This window comes from Falco punctatus, assembly GCF_963210335.1.
Source record: "Falco punctatus genome assembly, chromosome: 5".
In the NCBI taxonomy this organism is placed as follows: Eukaryota; Metazoa; Chordata; class Aves; order Falconiformes; family Falconidae; genus Falco; species Falco punctatus.
The window spans coordinates 78,331,747-78,355,876 of record NC_137584.1 but is presented as its reverse complement, the minus strand read 5'-3'; the positions used below and the strand labels follow the sequence as shown (position 1 = coordinate 78,355,876).

General features: G+C 39.6%; 1 protein-coding gene across 1 annotated transcript in view; it reads right to left on the bottom strand.

Annotated features, from left to right (window-relative positions):
• Positions 1-60: 60 nt before the first annotated feature.
• LOC308064241 (opsin-5-like) overlaps positions 61-24,130 on the bottom strand; it is a 54,285-nt gene continuing 30,215 nt past the window's right edge. Inside the window, exon 8 of the mRNA XM_080388330.1 lies at positions 61-23,593. Coding sequence (XP_080244456.1) covers positions 23,530-23,593 — 64 coding nt within the window. The 3' untranslated portion in view covers positions 61-23,529. The remainder of the gene's footprint in view (positions 23,594-24,130) is intronic.

Here is a 24,130-nt window from a genome sequence, read left to right as displayed (position 1 = left end):
GCTGGGGGGCAGCTCCAGCTCTGCCAAGGACTTGGACGTTCTGGTGGGCAGCAAGTTGCCCATGGGCCAGCAGTGTGCCCTGGTGGCCAGCAAGGCCAGTGGGGGTCATGAGGAGGAGCGTGGCCAGCAGGTTGAGGGAAGATGTCCTCCCCCTCTGCTCTGCCCTGGTGAGGCTGGGTCTGGAGTCCTGGGTCCAGTGCTGGGCTTCCCAGTTCATGAGAGACAGGGAACTGCTGGAGAGGGTCCAGTGGAGGGCTGCAGAGATGATGAGGGGACTGGAGCATCTCCCTGATGAGGAAAGGCTGAGAGAGCTGAGCCTGTTCAACTTGGAGAAGACTAGAGGGGACCTTCTCAATGCCTACAAATATCTTGTCAAAGGAACGGGGCCAGGCTCTTTGCAGTGGTGCCCAGTGACAGGACAAGGGGCAACGGGCACAGACTGCAGCACAGGCAGCTCCACCTGAATATGAGGAAGAACTTCTTTCCTCTGAGGGTGACAGAGCTCTGGGACAGGTTGCCCAGAGAGGCTGTGCAGTCTCTTTCTCTGGAGACATTCAAAAACCGCCTGGATGCACCCTCGGTGAACCTGCTTTAGCAGGGGGTTGGACTAGATGATCTCCCGAGATCCCTTCCAACCCTGACCATTCTGTGTTTCTGTGAATTTAAAATTAGATCTCAAGGGCTATTATTCTTTTAGAAACAGAAAGTCTGTTAGAAATTTGGAAAGTATGGAAGGGGCAAAATGATGAGAAAATAGATCTGATTCCTGCTGAGAGTCTGAACACCCTGAGCAATTTACCCACAGGCAAAGGAACACTTTGGAGCACTTTAGCACCAGTCCTGGGTTACATTCATTAAGGCAGGCTCAGGAGCTGCCCATCCACAGCATAAGACTGCTCACTCCAGGTTAGTGTGTCCTGCTGAGAAGCAAGTGGCATAAAAAACTCACCAAAAATAAAGAGCACCAAAACCAGAGTAGATGGAAGTGTAGTGAATTATCTCCACAATAAAATCTCTTCTGATCTCTTATTATCTAACCAGAAATTAACTGTCTGGAAGATAAGATTCAAAACCCCTAATGAAGGCCTTTTTTGTTCTTATTTATTGGAATTTCTCTTGCTTCGAAGGTCACTGTGATCCACATAGTATTGCTGAGAGGACAAGTTCCACTGGCCATAAATCATCTGAAAAAAAAAAAAAATCCTATTGCAGAGTGTAAAATTTGCCACTACTTGATTTCATTGACAATCTCATTAGCCTTGTGCTGTAGATTTCTTTTTTGCAACCCCTAAATCATTCATTGCTATGCATGCTCTTATCATGTCTCCTCTTATAAGCAGATCTAATGCTCCAGCATTAAAAACCCATATCAGAAATTCAGCCTCTTTCAGTAGGATCATTTTAATTTAAAAAAAAAAAAAAGAAGAAGAAGAAAAAAAAATCCTATTCCTTCCTTCCCTTTTTATGGGTATGAAATATTCTCATGCTGTTCCTGAGACAGAAATGCAGAAATGTAATTTTCAGAGAGCACCTATATATTTCAGATGTCTTTAACACGCACAGTTTTGTCCTTTCAGAGAAAGTTTAATCCTATTGTCTATTTTTTGTTTCACTTTCCCTTCCTCTATGATGTTGTTTGCTTCATCTTTGAAAGACACAGGATCACCCTCATGCAAAAGGTAGCTCTTTGAAGCCACAAATAGTCCACTAACACCACTTTGGAAAGCCTACTATCCCTCATCTCTTTGAAAACATAACTGAGCAGCAGTCATAACATTTTCTGGGCCAGTTTATAACAGCTGTGATGTTAAAAATCAGTTTTCCGACATCCTTTCTAAACTGATACCTACAAGATAATGACAGCAGTCCTAAAATGTGAGATGTTAGAAAATGAGCATTATTTAAACCATTTTGTATATTACTTAGGCTTCAATATTTCCTACTTGCCTGTTTCATGTTCTTGCCTTTGCTTTCACCTCAAACAGAACAACATTTTGCAAAAAAAAATAAATCAATTTTCTTTGATTATTTTTTGTCTGGAGATCGGAAATAAAGGTGAGAATTTTTACTGGGATCTCTATAGCGACTGTAACCAGAAGACTCCTGTCTGTGGAGAACAGGAGAAGTCTTCAAAGGGTGGGATGAATTCTCTTCTTAGGCTGCTGTGCCATGACTGATGTGGCTACTCTAAAGCAAAGTTCATCTCTGGTGTAGCTCCATACATGTAGACGCCCAGGCATCGTTCTGAGTGTGGAGATGAGTTCCCCCTGCAAAGTTAGGTGTGATGAACCCCCTAAGTTGGTCCCTAAGTCAAATGAACTGAATCCCATCTAGTCTATTTAACTGAGGGGAAAGCATCCAGACAGGGTCGAGTTTTAATCACTTGCAGTTTTTTAAGTCGGTCACTTTGCACCATGGTAAGCAAGGAAGGATTTTGCGATGGTTACAATCCTGCTTCATCTTTAGTTACCTGGGGTGGACGTAAAGCCAAGGGGCTAACCAGAGGAACACAGCCACTGCTCAGACTCCCCTTGCCAGCTGAGATGCTCTCTGAAATGCACACTCTTCAAAAATGAGATACTCTGCTCATACCAAGTAATAAAAATGCATTCTGCATTTATTAGTGTAAGTATTAGTAAATGTAGGGAAAAACTGACTCAAAGCATTTGTTTTTAGTGTACCAAATCACACTGTCTTCAGTAATAAAGGTTACAAATGAAAAACTGCTTCAATGAGATTGCTCAGCACAGCTTTCCTGTGATGACTAAACTCTCTGGGATCTCCAAATGATCCTAAAGTCCACATTTTCTTTCTCTACTTTATGTATAAATATGAATTTCTAATCAGGATAGGCATTCTCCTCCTGGTATATATAGTAGAATAGTCCTGAGTTAGTAGGAAATAGCTTTCTACTCTCTTAAAAATTCACATCCTTCTCTAGTGGGTCTTTAAAGTTTTGTTCCAGGAATTGATCATCCTGTTTTGACGTCAATGGCCAATACTGAGGTTATTGAGTGCAGCAATTTTACTGCCAGCTCCTGTTTTCCTTCATGTTTTACAATTAGCCAAAGTTTTAGCAGAAATATCAGCCGGGAAGAAATCCTCTCATCATTTTAGATTCATCAGCTGCAGAAGCTACCAAGAAAGGTCAAATCCAAAAGCAAACATATGTCTTCATATTTACATTTAAAACAGGCAGCCCAAACAGCAGAGAGCTCTTTGCATTTGTTAAGCACAAACAAAGCATTCTGAAGTAGTGAAGTGTGAAGGTGACTGATAAATCAGCCAACAGTATTTTATGCTAAGTGTTTACAAAAAGAAGAGTTCAGGACAGAAAACGCCACTCTGTCCCCTGGGAGTATGCTTACCTATGATTCCACCTTGAAAAGGCCTCGATATCAAGAAGAAGAAATCTTAACACCTTCATTTATTTTTTTCTATAGTTTATCTATGTACCAAATTTTCATTTTATTCCATCTTTTTTTTTTTTTCCCTGAAGACAAACCTTCTTACTTGATTGTTGGGGTTTTGATTCACTAACATAACATTTTCCTTGTGGCCCAATATGTAGAGCTGCACAGATGATAAACCAGAGCTATATGGTTATTATTTACTTATTGTTTTTTCATATAAATCACCCCCAAGCTAAATTTCAGAAGTTTTCTGTTCACCTGAAAAATCTGCACATACCTTTTACAACCTGGGATCAAACTTGCTGACATTGCAATGATCCAAATTCTGATTGATTGAAAAATATTTTTTTTTTTACTTTCTGTAGTAGTAGAGCCCATTGCCTGAACCATTTGATTCTCTCATTGATGACGAGAGTTACGTTGCTGTGCACTGTGGGGTATATAAGATGGGTTCAAGCTTCTAACCACAATGAAGGCTGAAAATGTAATGCATCTAAACTACCTCTTTAGGACAAAATTTCAAAAATGTATTCTTCTTTGAATTGTCTGTTCTTAAGATAGTTCAAAACCTTGACATGTCATTAAAAATTTAAGTTTATGTACAAAGTACTTTCTATGGAGCAGAGATGGCGATGCTTGACCACTTCTCACTCTGAGCTCCTTGACTTTCTGTAGTGAACACAATCTGGAAAACTGTGGATAAAGCTGTAAATAATATGACACAAAAGCTGTGCGATACTAGCTGTCTGACAAATGGCTACTCTGTCCGATAAAAAACACTTCTCATTGAGGGAGTCTCTATTACAGTAACAGTCCTGCTACATCCATTGCCTTTTTGGTCTCTTCTGCCCTGTATCATGCTACTAGTGCCAGGACCAGGACTATCCACCAGAATTTGGTTGACTAAACTAATAACCTGTTAGAGCAATCTTTGGCGCGGCTTTGGCCCAAATTTTACACCATGGTGTCCTTGTTGCATCCCTCCCCAGTACAACAAGGACATAGTCAAACTGGAGAAATTCCAGCTGAGGGTCACTAAGATGGCCAGAAGGCTGGAGACATAGATGACATACACAGATAGGCTGTGGGAGTGGGGTTTATTCAGACTATTGGAAAGAAAGGGACACAACAGATGTGACTTCTTCCACAGTCTATTTGGGGTTAAGGAATAAAGATAAAGCCAGAGTATTCTCAGAGCTGCAAAATGAAAGGACAAGTGACAATGGGCACAAAATGCTACAAGGTAAATTTCAATGAGATACAAGGAGAAAAATGTTTCACCATAAGGGTAGTCAAATATTGAAACAGATTGCTCAGAGAAGTCAAGGAATTGTGTCTTTGGAAACACACAGACTCAGCTGGACATTGAACTGCCTTCTGAAACCTAAGTGACCTTGAAGATATCCCTCTTCAAGAAGGTGTTTGGATTACTTGACCTCCACAGGTCATCTTTCTCTTCCAAGCTGAATTAGTCTACAATCTTATGATTTTAAATCTTAATACTATAGATCTGTCCAGATTGTGCCAGTTGACTTCTGCACCAGAGAGTGGACCCTGACACTATTTATTTCTAGTACAGATGGAGTTTTTCTGCTCCAAAAAATGGGCATTGTATGCCAGAAGTCAATAATTTTCCTTCCTTTTCTTTTGTGATTATTCACAAGGCCAGATATATAGTGTTATATACATATATAAAGTATATATCAGCACTAAAAAACCTTTATGGGGAATAGGAAGCAATTTTTACATTATTCGGTAAGGCTTTTTCTATTTTTATTTCCCATGAAAAAAAATTAATAGATATTAAAAGGAAAAAAAAAAACCAAACAAACCTCAAAGGCATTTATAAGTGTTGGTTTCTATTTTAGGAAAAACTAAGAAGAAGGAAAAGAACATAATCCCACACTGCAGTTTTCTTGAATATTCCGTGTATGTGACCAACTACTCATCTAGAAAAAGTCATGAAATCTCTACCATATTTTTGAGATTACAGTTTCAATAAACATCAAGGTCAGCTAATTTGTAACAACAAACCATGATATATCCAACAAGTAATATCTAAATGATAAGAAATAGAGAAATTAATGCCATGTTATCACAAATATTTTCTATACTCTCTTCTGATGCTGTACACAAAGTGCTTCTCAGAACTGGAGTGTTCTGAGATCTTTTGCAGATGACCACGAGCATATAGGCCTCATGGTGAGGAAGACAGAGCTCAAAAGAACAGAGAAGTCATCTCCTTCATGGCACAATCACCTGAGGAGAGAAACCTAATAAACCATCAGTGGAAGTTAATTCACAAGCAACTATTTCTTCATTTTCAACGGAATCAGCTTTGGAGATGGCCATGGTAAGGTTCTCCTATGCTCCTCTTCGCTTTTATTGAGGTCGGTAAGTTCTCGCTGGCTTTCCTAGGGAGAGAGCTGGATCTGCCATGTGTATAGCGTCTTTGATGCTCAAAGGATCAGTAAGATCTTTCACACATATATATATATGAAAAGACACGCATCCAAGTGACCATTCAAGTCTTTTTCTTAACAATTAAGACCTGAATCACTGAAGTGGTTAATATATACGATAACCTTCTTACTGTGCCTTTAGCCCAGAGGAACAATGACTGTGATTCATAAGATTCATTATGTGCCACATTTGGCACATTGTCAACAGTGCTACCTTTTAAAGAGCCAGGATTAAGGGTAATGGTATGGAAAATTTTCTTTTATCCCATCCCTGGGTCAGTCTGGGTGTATCCCATGTATTAGCTTGCAACAAAAAAGTAGAGTGTGTGTGTCTTCAAGTCACATGCCCTTTGGGAATTTCTAAAGGGAATACCATCAACACAAAGGAAAAGGAAATAAAGTATGTTTAGCAACTTGAAAGAATTAGTTCTTTTATTTTCTTTCTTTTTTTCTTTTTAGTTGGCCTTTCCATGTTCTTACTAAAAGCATAATTTAGTCAGACACTGTCTTCCTTTTTATTGCTAAATATGTAGGTTGAAAAGTACATATTGCCTGGAATTCAGGGTTGCAGATGAAAACCGTTCACCTTCCTCTGACAATGCAATCAGTGTCTGGCATTAGAAATTGGGCTGATTTCAGAAGGTTTTACAAATAGTCTATGCAAACTGCACCAAAACCAAAGGGTTTTGATTCAGCCCTAAAGCATTATTCCATCCAAGCCAGCATTTCCATATTCCAGATATTATCTACTTTTATCTCAGAGCTGACAAACGTCTTTCCCCTAAATTGCCTGACTATCCTATCATGCAAGGCAGTCAAACTACTGGGTCAGCTACAACATCACGCAGTTATACAGGTAGGATTATCTCAGTTATTATAATTCTTATTAGATAAAGCATTCATATTCAAACTGTTGGCTAGAAGTCATCTTGAATATTACTGGCTATAAATTCAAGAAACCAACAAAAAATTCCTATTCTTCATGTCTTACACATAGCGGTTTCCACCAAGATAATTGGAAGAAGGTCATAAGTTAGGCAGGCTTGGACACTGTGATCAGTTGTTGCTTTCCAGGACCAAGTACCTTCAGACCAAAAACTTAAATCCTTTGTGAGAAGGGGAATTACTGAAAATAAATACTTAGAGCAATCTGACATTCTAGACAAACCACACATTTGCAATTGCTGCATCATTAAAACTGGAGCTGAAAGCTCTATGAACATAGTAGTTGGATAGTCACACCAAAAAGTTAATTTCAAGAACTTGTCATTTGCACAAAAGAAGTGGTGATGAACAATGAAGATTTATTAAACTCTGACAGAAAACAATTGGAAAAAAAACTCATTTTGAACAGTCTCCATCCATCAACACTTCTGTTTGAGGAACCAGACATTATACATCATGAAAAATGTGGTCCAAGTATTTGCTTTTTGTTATTTTCCTTTTAGTTTGTTAAATTTGCTACAGGCAGAGGAAAAGTTGCCCTATGGAAATAATCACTCCCACTGTTTGAAAAATGCTATTCCCTTGTCTTCTCTTAAGCTTTGTGGTAAATTCTCTGCCTCCCCATCTCTCTAAAATAATGTGTATGGCCTTAGGAATGTCTTTATCTAATTCCTGCTGTATGCTAGGTTATATTCCATTCAGCTGGTCTGATCTGTATGCATTTGGATTTTCCAGCTAATTACTTTGCTCTATTTGTATCATTAGTTTTATTGTTGTTGGTTTTGAAGAGACTTTTCCTGCCTAACTACTTTCCAGATTTTTTTTTATTATTATTTTCTTGAAACACTGAGTTACAGGAGAAGGCAGCAAACCTCTTGTGTTCCTAATTATAACCCCAGTTTCTGAAACCTTTAGGCTTTCCCATTATTACTCCTAGCAAAAAGCATTTCAAAGGTGTATTTCCCTTCTTGATGCCTTATGGCAAAAACAGGTTTTCCACATCTAAAAGTTCCCCCACACAGGGCATTTGCATACGTCTGGAATTTTATATGCTGAATATAAAGCACAGAGGAGTCGATGCCATGAGGACTCCTGCTCCCCCAGGTGCAACCAGGTTGGTATGCTTTCAGCCTGGTATGCAGTGCCCTGTCACCTCCCCAGTTCACACCAACCACTGCACAACACAGCTGTATTCTCACTTGCTCATACTGCTTGCAGAAAAAAACATGTGGCTTTTCTTGCCCAAGGGCTGAAGGAAAAGACTCAAAGAACCCAATGGACTATTTGATTTGTCCTTCTGTTGTTCTGACATGACTAATGGATCAAAACAAAATGAAAAAGACTGAGCGGCTTAGAAAGACTGAGCTCAAAATGAGAAACTGCTTTTTGGTAAATCTCACGTGCAAAATCCATCTCCCTTTGTGTCAACTGCAGTCAGTTGCCCTCCAAGAGACAGTCAGCTGTCTCCATCTGTCCTTCAGCATCACATCTGCAGAAGCTCATTAGGTTAAGGTGAAGACCACAATCAGACCATCTGCCTTTGGCCTCTTCCATATCACCACTATTGTGCATCACACCGTTGTTCCTATATACCAGCTTGCAATTTGTATGTATGGCTAAATCATATTTTCATAGAATCATAGAATATTTCAGGTTGGAAGGGACCCATAAGAATCATTCAGTCCAGATTATCCTGTTTTCTAACATTTATTTATTTATTTATTTATTGTTTCTGTTCTCTCTTTATATACTGCAAACCCAGTCTCCTCTGAAACATCTGCCAGACTCAGTAATTGGGCACAGTAGCTACAGTGACTTTGCTCTGGTATGGAGGAAGAAAACCCACACAGCTGCTGCTGAGAAAGCCGCTGATTGCTACACCTAGGTGTAGGGTGGCAACATTCAAGCAAGCAGCCAGCTGCCATTGCTTAACCTGCTGCTGCGTCTTGGTGGCTCCCCACACCAGGAGGAGGCAGGTGAGACTTGCTGGTGCAGGTTGGCTGTCCCCAAGGCATGTGCCTACCATCTCCTTTATCAATAGCGGATCCGGCTCTGGAAGAAGCGGATACACAGCCCCAAAAGGCATTAGAGACTGACTCTGCCTTTGCTGCACACGAAAGCATCTCTGCTTGTGTGTGCAGCAAAAGCTCTGAGAGCAGAAGTGGCACGTTCAGGGAAACTTTGAAAACATCTACTGGGAACTGACATCACTTCGTTTGGATTTTACCCCAGATTTCTAACAGTAATAGGTCGGGCATCCTAAAGGGGGCAATGTTAGTAATTACACTCACATTAAATGTAGGCATTTCAACTCAGCTTTTGATGCCATCTAGATGGCAGTACCTTGAGTATCAATCTACTTGTATGAACACAGTCTTCACTGGAGTATGCTTGTAAGTTTATTGATGCTTCCTTTGCATCTGGCACACACATGGTCCCTATTAACAGCAGAGGAGGAAAGAAATCTCTTTGTGATTGGCAAAGAGATTTTCCTCTGGCACTTTTCTTAAGTGTTTTCATAGGCTTGCAAGTCTGTATTTTTCTCTTCCAGCAACACTGCTTTGCCAAGTATACCCCTTTTATTAATACAAATCTATTGGAGATGTCACACTCTCCTACCTTCTGTTGAACTTGACCTTGAAGGAGCACTAGGCTTGTTTGGACCATGAAAACAGAAAAATAAGCTGTCCTTCCCTACCTTCCCCACTGCTTCCTTTTCAGCCAGTTGTCATCCTTTAAAAAGCAAAGGAGGTTTACATGGAGGTAAGCAAATATAATAAACTGATCTCTTTGAAGATGAATTACACCTTTCTTTTTTTTTTTTTTTTTTCTTTTTGGAAGCCTTCAAGATTGAATTCCTAATAAACAGCTCTTCATAAGATAGCCTCTGTCACTTCTTGTTTGTCTGAAGCATTTTTCCACATTGTTATATCTTTCAGCATTTACCCAAGCCAAAAAAATGTTACTTACTGACACACACAGGCTTGCAATATTTAAGCAAAACATATAAGCTATTCTACAAAAGGCAGGTTGACAGCAACATTTCAAAAATGAGACTATAATGTAATAAAAATGTTATCCTGGCTTGTGTCTGCACAGAGAATAAGAAAATGAATGAAACATTGTGACAAATGAGGACCGGGAGAATTTTCCAGAGAAGGGGAAAATGAAAGTGGAGCTAGAGAAGAACAAAGCAAAACCTTCTGCAAAGGCCATGTTTGACTACAAGAATTTATGGCTTCTCTTCTTATCTCAATGGACCCTCTGTGAAGGCACTCCCCAGGCCAAATCCGAATAATTTGTCAGCTGTCTGCTAAGCCCTTTTTCTTCAAAAGGCTTAACCCCAGTTACATGCCCATTGTATTTCCACAGAATGGTGTATCCCTGTTTCAAATAACTGAGCTTAATGCATCCCTGAAAGCATCCCTGTTGCTGACGTTAGCAGTAATAAATATGGCAGGCTGAGGATATATTCCCAGCAGAGCTTTGACAGTGCCTAATGTAAGTCCCTATATGCCCACAACAAATCTGTTACTTGACGATGTCTCTTTCGATACAGCCACTCAGGTGACAAACTTTCTCTTGCTGTCATTCCTTGGTGAGATAAAGCTTTTCTGTAAATAGCACTGCAGGCTGATTTCTTGCTTCTGTTCTTTCAGATCTCAAAGCAAAAGCTCTGGGAGCAGCTATGGCACCAGAAGTGGGTGAGGTTTATGGTACTCAACATGACTTTCATTAGGCTATACCTTGCCTTAGTGCCCTACAGCACTTTTTGATATTAATCCCAGCAGCACCCCTGTTTTGGTTGGTTGTTTGTTTTTTTGTTGGTGGTTGGTTTTTTTGTCCTAACTCTGTCTCTGTACAGATGGTAGAGGAATGAGTGGTTAAAAACTACACAGACCTTATAGCATAGCAAATGGACTATTGCCCAATCTAGCCACAGAAGTCAAACTGACACTGAAAGTGAGAGAAACCTTTGGAATAAAAGTACTTTCCTCATGAGACAGAGGCAATGGCAGCCAACAAAAAAAAATAATAAATGAGGGTGTTGGAGTGTAACCAGTACATTAGCATGCTGCAGATAATTTTGTTGCCTGCCTTTGAGAGTCATCGCGACCATGGAAGAGTCAGCATGGCCATGAAGGTGTCCCACCTTTCAAACTTTGGACAAGGGAAGCACAAAACAGATGTAAAGCCAGCTTGGTATATACTCCCATTTCTGCTCAGCAGAGTTCAGTCAAAGTATGTTTGGTATTACGCTTGTAATCATATGTTCTGCGCTCTGAGATTTCTGTGTTCACGTAGTTCCACAGGAGTGGTGTATCAGTAGAAAAGAGGTGGGTGGCGAGTATGCAGGTCCTGCACATGCACCAGTGCCCCAAGGGTAGACCATGAGGAAGGAGAGCTTGACATGACCAGTGGATAAGCAATTGTATTTCACTCTTTTAAGCCTTGACTCCACTGCAACATACCATGGAAGCTGACACCGTCATTTTCTTACTCTATTTTCAGTGATGCATTAGAGCACTAATGCTAGCCAATTTTTATGCAAAACTCTATATGACTAAAATCCAGTGCATATTTTGCACCTTCTGAAAGACTATGCATTAGATGAGACTGGAACAGGAATAGAAAACTTCAAAGATTCAGCTTCAAACCCTATCTTATTTAAAGTTGACAGTTTTATCTTTGCATCATTCATGATGCTTTTATACTTTATTCCATTTCCTTTACCTAAGCATCAATAAGAATTCAAAAAGAAAACTTTTAATTTTTCCATTATCCCAAGATCTACCTAATTGCATGAGTGATCCAGAGCAGCAAACTGCTTTCAGCTAGAGTGTCATTTTCTTCTTTCCCCACTGTTCTTTTTTTTTTCTTCTGATTTTCTTCATATAGCAGCAATTCATGTTAGTTCCTGAGATAGGCACAAAACTGCATCCTGTGGCTATTGATTCATACAAACACCTAAACATCTTTCCAGGCACTCCTGTAAGGGATTTCAAACCCCACAGAAACATTGCAGGATAAATTCAAAGTATTGCAAGATTCATCTCTATTTCAATGAATGAATCCTGTGCTAAAAGACTTTTCTTTTACCATGGAAATGAAGACATTGTCCTAGGAAATCTAGCAAAGACTGGTGTCATAGTTTAAGGTACTGCTCACTGAGTGAATTCAGTGAAGATAACATTCAGAGAAGTAGAAATTGAAAGTCACATCCAATCCATGCCAAAAAAGTTTGCATGTGGCTTTGGGGTCGTTCTTTCAAGGTTACAGTCTAATTCCTTGGACAAGAATCCTTGTTGCATGAAGGTCATCTTTAGATCAATGAGGAGAAAGTAAGAACAGTTCTTGGAAAGATATGGATGTGAGTCTCAATTTCTACTTCTCAGTCTCTTCAGAAGGGCAACTCACTTTGGCTAAACAATTAAATAGTAATTGGGCCAGAGAAAAAGAGAGAAACTGATTGTACAGGCATGTGGTCAGGAGTCTTTGAAGTACAGCAGACCCTGATTAAAAACCCTTTTCCCAATGGGAGGAAAGAGACACTTGAACCTTTATCATCCACTTGCTCTGTGCACCCTACACTGCTTCCTGTTCTGGATCTAAAGAAAAGCTTTTAAAGGCTGTAACAGAAAATGGGAAAATCATCATTATTACACTTGTTATATAGGCGAGGCATTTAGGCAAAGCAGAATTTTACTAAAGCCTGACATGTGACTCCCACTGGATGTATGTAGCTTTTAGGTCCATCACAGCTTTCCTTCACAGAGGCAAATATGCGTCATTTGCTTTACATGCTTTTACAATATTCATTTAAAATCAAGTATGCACCATTCCAAGTGGAAAAGTTATGCACTCAATTTTCCACAAAACATAAAGACAAGTGGAAACACAGTGACATACTTCCAAATATTTTAAGAAAGGAATTCTGAAAAGTTATTTATAGCCAGCATAGCTAGAATCAAAAGTTCTCCCTATCTATCAGCACAAAATCAAAATCAGAAGCGTCAAATTAAAAAAAAAATAATACTCCAGAGGAATGAGATCACTGAGCGACCCACTTCAAACATTGTCCAATTGAGTCATCCCCTTTCTGATTTTGTTGTTATATTTCACAGGTAAAAGTAAAGAGAAGGAAGGGGGGGGGGGGGGGGGGGGGGATCGTAAAAAAACTTTAGTTGTGGTGACCACCCTGAAATATCCTACAAGGAGACTGCCTTCCGTAAGGTGAATATCCACCTTTTTTAAACATTAAGCACCTAAAAGATGATTTGCCTTCACCACTCCACCATCCTTTCTACCTGCTGAACCCCTGGAGAAATGTAAGTAAAGCTAAAAGATCAGTTCCACAAACTTGTTTTCTTGTTATGCAACAATTTTATGAGCCTGTTTCTGGCCTGACGGGATTCCCACGCACCGCAGCTCTGCACCCCATGGGACAGCAGCTCCTGCCAAGCAGGGAGGGTGCTCAAGTGGAAAGTGTTCAAAAATCCCAGGGCTGGCCCAAAACACTGACTCCGTGAGACCTAGCGGTGCTCCAGCACCACCTCAGAGAAGTGCTCATAGTTCACAGTATTTTATTCCTGAAAATGAAACTTGGGTAAAGAGCACGCCTTAGTTTAGTACAACAGCGAAATCAATATTCTATATTGAGATGCAAACCCCTGTTTGATTGCTAGCTGCAAGCCTGGTTGTTTTAACATCCACATGTAAGTTTTACATGCACCAGAACCTCTTCTTTTTTTAAATTCTGATTAAATTCTTCTTTTATTTTGAGCTCCCACTACAGAAAAAGCTTACCATAAGCAGAAAGCTCCTCGCTAATCTCCAAATCTCCATGGAGAGTGCATCTGTTATAGTGTTTTCTCTGATCTTACAGTTTACCTACTGATCTAAAAATAAATTTCTTGCTCATAATTGTTTTTTACAAAACCTGTTGTTTCTTTTTCAGTGTATCAGAGTAATGGCTATGAAATAAAGGGGAAAAAATAATCTGTTCTTTTATTTTGGCTTTGAGGAAAGCTAACAGAAATAACCCCTGATTCACTCAGAGAAGTACTTTAATGCCATTTATAAGCACGACCTTCAAAGAAAAACACTTTCTTCAGTGCCTTGAAATACCTGTTGTTGGATCTAAACCTGCACCAGTGAAATCAAAGTGCAGCACTTGCTTTCGCTGGACCCACAGGATGTTGGGAGGAGCACCCCTCTCCAAGGCCATTAAACCAAGTCTGTTCAAGCATCTTTGAATGTTTTTCCAAGTAACATGCTTCATGTCACCCCTGTGGGGCCAGAGCGTTGCCGGGAAGAGCTCCCGTGGCTCCCACAATAAAGTCACTTCATACCTTTGCCTTTGTAGGCTGATGGAGCCCCTCTGCGCAACCGGCCAGCGGCTGGAATTCTGCTGCAGGATGTGTGCCCCCCCTGCTTCCCAACGCGCCGCCAGGACACTGCACATCCTTCCCTTTGCCTCAAGCCTGCTGTTTTACACTGGGACGTCTCATTTGGTGCCTTCCAGCTTCCGTGCCATGAGAAGAGTGTCAATCTGTTCCTTTCATCATTTCTTTGCTATCTGTGATCCCTGCTGTATCCCCTCAGACTTCCCCCTCTTACAAGGCGAGTCCATTTAACCTGTCATTGTACAGAAGCTGGTTCATGTCTTGCAATGCGTTTTTTCTGCCCTTCACCAGATCTTTCCTTCTGCCACTGTTTCCTCTGAGGCAGAGCTGTGGGTGTACAATGCAGACGTGGCGTGCCAGGAGAACAGGGGGCAGCTTGGCACTCATTTTCCAGCTCGATCCCTACATTTACAGCTCCTCCTATTGCGTTTTGGACTGTAGCTGAACTCGTTTTGGGGACAGAGCAAAATGAGATCTGAAATACTGCCATGTCCAGTCAATGCCACCCAGCATTCAGCTTTTCACTGGTGTGATCTGCAGTTTCTGAGCCTTGGCTGGCCAGATTCATGGACAGATTACCGCTGAAGGGGAGAGGATGAGTCCGGGAGGAAAAGCTCCAAGCTCTATGCCGCCTCACCCTGCCTGCATCACTTTCCCTGCTATGAGCACTGCCCAGCAAGGTTTTCCACAGTGCATCTCCCATCAGATGAACAGAAAAAGGAAGACTTCCCACTCCCCCTAGTTTTCAGCTCCCCTCAGTTGTCTCAAGGAACAGGGTAAAGCTACTACTAAGAATGAGAGCATCCCTTTTCCTTGTCTTCTCAGGGAAGAGCATGTGAAAACCCTGCCCAGGTAGCACTCCACTAAGCAGGATGCCCAAACCATGGTACCTCCTGAAGCTTAATTTGTAGGATCCCTCAGCCAAAGCTGCTGGCTGTCTTTTGAGGTCATGGGGGCAGAGGGAAAAAGAGGTGGAGAAAGTATTTCATTTTTTATTTAGAGAATCCTTTTAATTAGGGTGGCAGACAAATAACTTAACCTTTTGCTTTGGGTGCTTCTCATTACACTGAAATGGGCCTCACCCTCTTTCTGCAGCCACTCAAGTCACGGCAAAGCATTGGACTGCAGAAACATGCAGGTTATGGCTTGCACTTAAATGGCACCAAGAGCAGCCTGGATGCGAAAGCATACGACGTTGTAATCAAAACCTAGAGACAAAACAACAGCTAACAGCATTGATCCATTCCCTTGCTTTATTTGAAAGCACATTCAGATAACAAAGTGCAGAAAATAAAGTCTGCCCGTGATGCTCTCCATCTGGCTGTGTGTTTAGAGGAATAAAAAAGGGCAGAGAAAAAGGAAAATAACCGATCTGTTGTTCCAATACAGCGACAGCGAAGTGTTCCCTGGTGTTAAGTGCAGCCAGTAAGCTAGGTTCTGCACTGCTTCATAACACAGCGTTATATATTAACAACATATTAACTCAGCAACACTGCTTGAGAACTTACACAGTTATTTACAGGTTCACTCCATAAATTTTCTCTTACATTGTTGATTGCAGTTCCAGGACGTTGCACTGACACACAATGTGTTGGAAACATTTATGGACACTAACAATTGAATTTGGGACAGTGAGTTACAAGACTGTAAGAGTTTACGAACTCTCCCACTGCTCTGACCTCTGCAGTTTGTTAATAATCATGCTCAGATCTTCCATGATCTCCAGTATACAAAAAAGATCCAGCAATAAATGTTCTAGAAAGGTCTGTATTAATTTCTGACAGCTGTATACAGCTTTGAATGTTGCTTGCAACACCAACATGCTATCACTAACACTTAGCTGCATGGTCCAGCAGGCCATGGGGAAGGATAAGTGCATTTTTAAAAGAACAGACAGAAGCAGAACATGGGAGGAAGCTGAAATCACTCAGCGACAGGAACAAAGTGGCCTTCAGCCTTCCTCGCCTTCATGCTACTGTCCACGTTAAACCCTTGCTGCAATGAGTACCTCCCCTAAGCAAGAGGGACCCTCTTAGCTCAAGGTCGAGTTTTTGAAGTCAGAGCTGGAGAATGAGCCCTTAGAAATCAGTCGGTATGTCTGACATTTCTTGGGTCCAGCGTGCTCCAATACAGCTGAAAAGACATTGTTTCCTTTTATTTCTATCACAGTTTCAGACCGTGGCCAGGCCCCTGACTTCAATGGGGTTACTCCTGATTTATCTCATCTGTAATTGAGAGAGAAGCCCAGCCCCTACCTACTTTCCCTCTTCCCCATGGACCCAGATCATCTATTGTAGGCGTTGTAAACCAGCTGCAACTCCAGCAAGGCTGGTAAGGCTGCCGTTCTGGAAAATATGCAAGATAAATAGTAAACACAAGATTCTTTTTTTACAGTAGAAACTGTAAATAGACAGAGACCATGGACTTCAAAGGAGGTGTGTACCTATTTCCAGCAGGAAGGAATCTGATCCTCTAAATAGAGGAAAAAGCTAGTTCATATGTGCCTGTGATTTCTTGCTTTACAATACAAAGCATAGACCAGTATCAGGACATTAAATGTGAATACAATTCTACTGCCAACAAACTGAAATTATAAATATAGCGCATACACTAAAAATTACACTTGAAATAATTGCTTTATAAGGACACATCTTCAGTAGTAGGAATATTTTTCTATACAATGAATACACCTAAGCTTTGAGATTACATTCATATTTCGGTTATTTTTGGGTCAGTATCACTAAAAGCCTACTGATATCTTTGTAAATTTAACTCTGTTAGAAATATAATTCCTAAGAATGAAAATGTAGATCACAAACCACTAATAAATGTTTTTCTAAAGGTAATTTTCTCATGTAATTTCCCTGTGGTTATTTGGTATATTTTAATTTAATCACTTTGAGATTCCAGATTTATTATCATACTCTCAAAAGCTCGATAGCATAACTGAAAATATTTTATTCCAAGAAATTGTCTATGGCAGAAAATACAGCACTTTATTTCAGCTCGCACTGCAAGTGTTGCAGAACGATACCTCCCTGAAAAGCTCATCTAATAACTGAGAAAGCAAAGCTACTTCTTTCATAGCAAAGTTTAACTTGGCATCTATGCATGCCACTGCATTGCACCAACTCTGGGTTTTGAAACCACTTGATGAGAAGTGAAGTTTCACTGAATGACAGGTCTTTTGAAGCCGGTTTCAGTGTATACAATCTAGCTGTCAGTACAGCAAGGTCAGCACTCATTTCTCCAGCAGTACAGATAGGTCCTAAGGTGAGATGTTACCCCTTAAATTAGGAAAACATTCATAAAATCAGGTACCAGGACTAAAAATGGCCATGTAGATATATTTTGTGTTGTAAATAAATTCTGCTAGTGGATTAGCTAATCTGTTCTTGAATTTCTAGTAAATCATGCCCTAATTTCTCCCCTGGAGATCTCTCCCAAAGCCTGATTGTTCCTCTAGAAGCCCCATCTCAGCTTTTCCTGCCTTAGCTTCCAGCTTTGATTTTTCATTCTATCACCTTCTGAGACTGTGAATAATTCCCTTTCTTCATTTACATTATTATTGCCTTAAAGCTATTTATAGGCTGATATAATTTACTCTCAGACCTTTTCTCTTCTAGGCGACTTAGCTTAACCCTGCCATCTTCTCCTTTTAGCTCCTATTGCTTATACACGATCCTTTTTTTTAATTCCCTGTTACATTTTTCCCTAAAGCTTTCCTTAGCTTTGGGGACCAGGACTGCAGACAGAGAGACAAGTTCTCTACACACTGATGAATCTAAGATAATGGCTTGTAATTCAGGATCAAGTATGTTCTGATGCTTGAGAGGAACACTTTAAGGTGTTGCAGATTGCTTCCATGAATGCAAAACCTTAGAGTAAGATCCTCTTTTTATGTTTTGCAAGACTGATGTAGAAAGAGCAAGACTTTCACACTAGCGTCTGATTTTAAGATGCTACACCTCTGTGTAGCCCCTTTTACAAACTGAAACAACCTTCACACTTTTTTTTCATATCTGTTTTCTACACATACCTATTTTCTAAATGTTTTCTATTTTCACTACTGTAGGATTACGTTTACTGCAATATAAACATTATTCATCATTTAAAACATATACCATACCACACACCATATTCAGCATCTATGACCAAAATATGTTCTGTGCAACAGTCAAGCTTTGGTCAGGACAATGTTTACTTGATATTTCACAAATTTCTTTGTCATTTTACAGAATGGCTAAGAGATCTACTCCCAAAATTCCCCTTAGGTGCTACGTCCAAATTACAGACCAATGGTCTGTCTTACTAACTCAAGGATCCTACTAAACCTTTGCTCTTTATTAGTATCTACCATCCAGATGTCGCAGTTACTTGATATGATACTGAATGCCTCTCTTAGAATAGATCTTTAACAAATTACATGGCAATTTTCTAGGGTTTTCTTCCCTAACTACTTGTGACACAAAAATATGGTCAGTGATGGATAGAAGCTCATTATACACAGGCAGTGAAGAATCCTTTAAGTTCAGACGTAATGGAAGCATGAAAATACGTAGCTAAGTCTTGTATTTCAAAGGATTTTGTTCTGACCTATAGGTTCAAGACTCAGGAACCAAAGATTATCATGGGCAATTACAAAAACAGCCCTATCACCATATGCACTGTGTGCCAGGTAAAGGGCAATACAAGTCAACCTGAAAAGCAAAGCATGTAAATAAAAGAAAGGTCAGTATGGGATGCACAATGGCTCAAGAATGTAAATATAGTGATGACAATAAAGGACTCTTCCCTTCATTGCTCAGCAACAGCTCTCCAGAAATTCTAGTTTCAGGTGGGTAAATGTTCTTCCTTGGGGCTCTAGAACTGCAGACGTGTGAAACTTGGAAAGATGCAGATGTGGAGGAAACCAATGAAACATCCATCTGTCTTGGGAGAAGGGAGGGAGAAAAATGGGTGTTGCAGTGTATGTTATTTGTTAAGAACTGCTTACCCCCAGCAAGTATCACCTGGGAACAGCCTGAGCTGGGAAATGTAACCAAAAAGATGTCAAAGCAGCTTTCCTGAAGGATGCAGATTGATGTGTCTGAAAGTTCCCTTGTGGGAAGAAGAGGTAGAAGTACAATCATAAAATGAATAATATAGGATTACACAAAAATGAAGTGCCTGGTCAGTTAAAAACAATTAAGATTTATTCTCATGACCAAGATCACCCCGCACACTGGAAGTGGGACATCCTCCAAAAGACATTGTCCATACACAGTCAGCCAAGAGAAAAGTTCCACCAAAGAATCTGATTCACTAGCATTGTGTCTGTCAATTCACTAATCAAACTCTCTTCATATGAAGACACATCAATTTTCTCTTTCCCTTTGGATGCCACAAAGCCAAAAATCTTCTGCTGGCTGCAATCTTGCTCTGTAGGCCATAAATATTTTTAACAAATGACTTGTTGAGTTGGGGTTTTTTTCATTATTATTACAGGTGTAGAAATAAATTTTGCTACAGATGCATTCACCTGCATGGACAAATGCTCTCTACTCTCTTCTGAAAGCTCAAGACCATAACTTTCATTTTTAGTGCTTTACTTTTTTCAACTTTTTCTGTCATAAAACTTTGCTTAATTCCCCTATCTCAAGTGTCTCTTCAAGCATTGTAAATCTTGATCGTTCTACTTGTCAACAGATTTCCAAGTCTGTAGGAGAAGGTTTATAGGCATTCTCCATCTGTGACTGAAAATGACCAAAAGTTTCCATATCCACATGCTCTCTGCATAATTTCACTATCTATGACCTTGAAACGCAGAGTCGTGGCTTAGTCTCACTGCGGCAATCTTACTGTCCAGGTCAGCTCATTATATAAATGGAGTCTTAACCTGTGTCAATTATTTCCCTCAAGGCACTGACAGTGAATGCAGATAGCATTTTGCTTCTGAACAGCTCAGTCTAAATGTGCACGTACCAAAAGGTTCTCATGTATAGCTATTATTCTTGATTACACTATTTTCATTGAAAAAACATTTGGTTTAATGTTAATACATAAATGAGGAACTTTCTTAATATAACAAAGAGGATGAAATATTGAAAATGCAATAAAGAAGTCTTCCTTCATAGCCGTGTTGGTGTTTTGACTAAGCTCAGATCGCAAAACAATGTAAGTTTGAATCTCACCAAACAACGAGAAGTTTTCTGGAACAGAAAATGAGAGATTCAGTCTTTTGATGACCTCAGACCAAGGTTACATGGCTCAGTTTTATATAATGATCAATTATCAGTCCTAGCACATGGAGAGGATAAAACTCTGTCCTGAGCATCAATGGCAAACAATTACCTTTTGAACCATCAGGCTACAGCCATCAATTCAATTCAAAGTTGACCTTGAAAAATTTGAATCCATAATAAGCCTCCTTATTCCTCTACCACTGTGATCCCAAGCAGGGCAGAAAGTAATTGTATGATCTGCTTTATACAGGTAGACAAAGAAGGTACGTCCGTTCTCTGTTATCATTAAACTGAACTAGCTCCATGAGCTCTTAGGTTCAGATTCTGCTTTTACATTACAGTTCTGCATGCTTGAATGTTTACGTCTTGCTTGATTCAGGAAAACACCTTTCACTTGAACACATGCTCAGTATAAATATGTCTCAAACTCCTGCTTTAACTCCTGCTTAAATTGGTGTCCTATTGTCTCTTACAGAGCAAGATACCATTCAGTAGTGGTAAAACTGTGTCTTCAAACAAATGTAATTATGGCCCTAAATAAAAAACAAATCATATGAAATGTGATTTTCATGATTCTGGAAGTACATATTTGGAGTTTACTAAACTTCTGAACTATTTAGATAACACATGTATCTAATACACCCCCTATAATGGCATCCAAAAATATTTTACAGTCTTTAAGAATATACCATTCAGCCCTACCACCAGTATGTATCCATTTCTAGGATGATCCAGCAGCAATTCCAAAGAAAGTACATAATTAAAAAAAAACTAAAGAGAAAAGTCTCCCCAGCTGAAACTGCAGGAAGGGTTCATGCACAAACTGTGAATTGATCTACCCTAAAATCTGGCCAGACTAGTGGGTAATTCCTACAATCTTACCAGCAGCTCTGCTCCAAATAATCTGCATTTATAGGGCCACAGCACATGTGCCTTACATCAGACTTTAGTTATGATAAACATCTATAGATACCAGCCAAAGTTTGCCTGTATGAAGAAAAGAATAAAAGCTGCAGGAACAGGGAAGGAAGATTGTTAATGGCTTCATAACCAAATCTGGAAATATTGTAAAGGATGTCTTGTGCTCTGGATGAAGTCTTGGGTGCAACTTGCAACGATAGTCAAGAAATAAAGTCGACTTATAATGAAAGATCTGTGGAAGTGAAAGAACTCAACTTCTTGGGGAAAAAACAGCACAAAACATTGTATAGGTAACATGGCAACTCCTTCTACCTATGTGCCTTCTCCTAGTATTTATTTAAACTTCTTTTGCTAAATTATTGAGGAGAAGGAAACAAAACTTTCTTCTACTCAGCTTAGGATATTCAAAAAAATTTAACTTCTGCTATGTTGTCTGAGTATCATTTGAGAAAATAGTAACTGTTTGTACTGCAGAATGGGAGTGCTGGGACACGCCAACAAACATCATATTACTTTAAACCTTTAAGACATTATTGTATAAAGCAAGATTAACATCACTGCAGATCACCTACAAAAGAAGTTCAGTTCAGTATAGCAGGGAATAAATGTTAAACACAATTGTGAAATAACAATATGATAACAAGCACCATTAAACGTTAAACAGGAAAACATTTGAAACTCTTTCATAACTGCTTTCTTTCCTTAAAGGAACAATTCAGAAGAAGAATTGAACCCTTGTAACTGTCTTTTTTTTAATTGAACAGTCAACACAAAGCTGTGTGGGAGACTCTTTGATTTGCAATTAACTTACGTTTTATAGTATCATATTCTTCCCAAAGAAATTATGCACAAACATCAAAATCATTACTTTAAACATTAAAAGTCTGCTTATACTGGACTGCTAATTTTTGGTCTGTAGCAATGCCTCAACCTTAAGGTAAATCTAAAAAAAAGAAAAAAAAAATGGGAATAATTATGGCTCAGATCCAATGCAACTATTTTGGCTGCCTTACTTTGCAGGTCTTTTCAAGGCACGTTGTTTGCCTATTGAGTGTATTAGGAACTTACAAGCTTCATTTTAGTTGGACTGTTGTTCTCCTTAAATCGTTCCTAATGCTTACCCTTCCAGCACTTAGTGTTTAAAAATTAGATACAACTGCATTTGAGAAAGAATTCTCTGTTACTGTGCTGTAATCTTTCCCATTAATTCACTAGTTTTGAGTCTGGTTTCATGCTTAGAATTGAAGGATTTGTCATTTTATATTACATAGTGATCTCATAAAGAAGGGTGAAAAGTAAAATACAAGCTGCAAAAAGCCAGTTACCATTCAAAGAATTCAAACCTGTATGCTTGTTGCCATCATATTTCATTTTAATTTTGACCAGGGAATGGTAAAAAGATGTGCAAACTATTGGTTTGCTCAGTTTGGCTTATATGGGGCTGACTTCATTAAGGTTCTGGTTTTTTATTACGAAGTCATTCATGATTCCAAATTGTTTAAATGAAACTAGCATTTCAGGAAGAGACCTTTCCCCTCTCATTCACAGATACAGACCATTTGCAGTGCGTGAGTGTGGCGCTTCTGAGCTGGCCTTGACTGAAAGCAAAATGTTTCTGAATATTGAAGGACTGAAGTCAAAGCGGTTTTAAGATAGCTTGTAGCCACATCAGTTGGAGAGAGTGGGCTAATATTTCTCCGGTGGGTGATTCAGACCCCTGATAAGTGAAGGGCCAACTCAGATTTGTCTTCCAAGGAGTCCTTTCTCTCATGCTCCAGTTCTCCAGTGACTGCAGCAGGAATCTGGGGAGATTAGCTTTAGCAATCTAAAACTGGCCTTTGTGAATACTACCTTTTCCATGAGGGAAAATAACGTCAATACTATCACATCTCCTAGTGCTAACAAAAAAAAAAATCTGAAGTGAATAAAATTTTTTTATACAAATGACTCTTCTCTGTTTCTTCTTCCTCTGAGTACTTAAAATATTTGCTCAGCTCTAATCGCACTATTTTGGTCTGGATGCAAAGAACTACATTGTACATAGGACTAGGGAGTAAAATAAAACTGTCATCATGTTTTAATTTATTTACAGAAAGAGGAACTTGAGATGGTATGATTTTATCATCAGGTTTTCATTTGCTGTATATGAAATGGACCTTCATACTTCCAGCTGGGTTTCGTTCATCACCATCGAGTCTCTGTGTGCAGATATGGTATACATCCTATGGGAAGGAGAAAGCACAACAATCATTTTGTTCATACCAAGCTAACAATTAAGTTCTTAATTCTGGGAAGCAATTTCTCCAGATCATTTTGTTCACTGCAGAGGCCTAGGAAAGCCAAGTTACATTCAGCATGAGGGACTAAGTGAAACCTCCTTCCTCCTTTGGAGCTTGAATATGCTTGTGAAATGCAAATCCAGCTGCCAAAGATTTGCTGAAGGCTGCTTTGGATTTTTCTCCCATTTGTCTAAAAGGGCAGAAGGGCTTTTGGTAAGCTGTAAATTCAGCACCTCAAACACTTACAACATACATAAACCCTGTATGTCCTGCAGATGAGGTAAATCTGAGTGTAAGATCATAAAATCATCTAAGGGAAGCTGTGGGAGCTCGCGATCCTGACTCGCTCTGAGCAATACCTCAAAAAATGCTGGAATTGGTAAGGGAATAATATGAATGATGAAATGGGCCTTCATGCCCCTAATAAGTACATACTGAGGCATATGTGTTCTAGGCTTTTGAAGCAAATTACTGGAATTC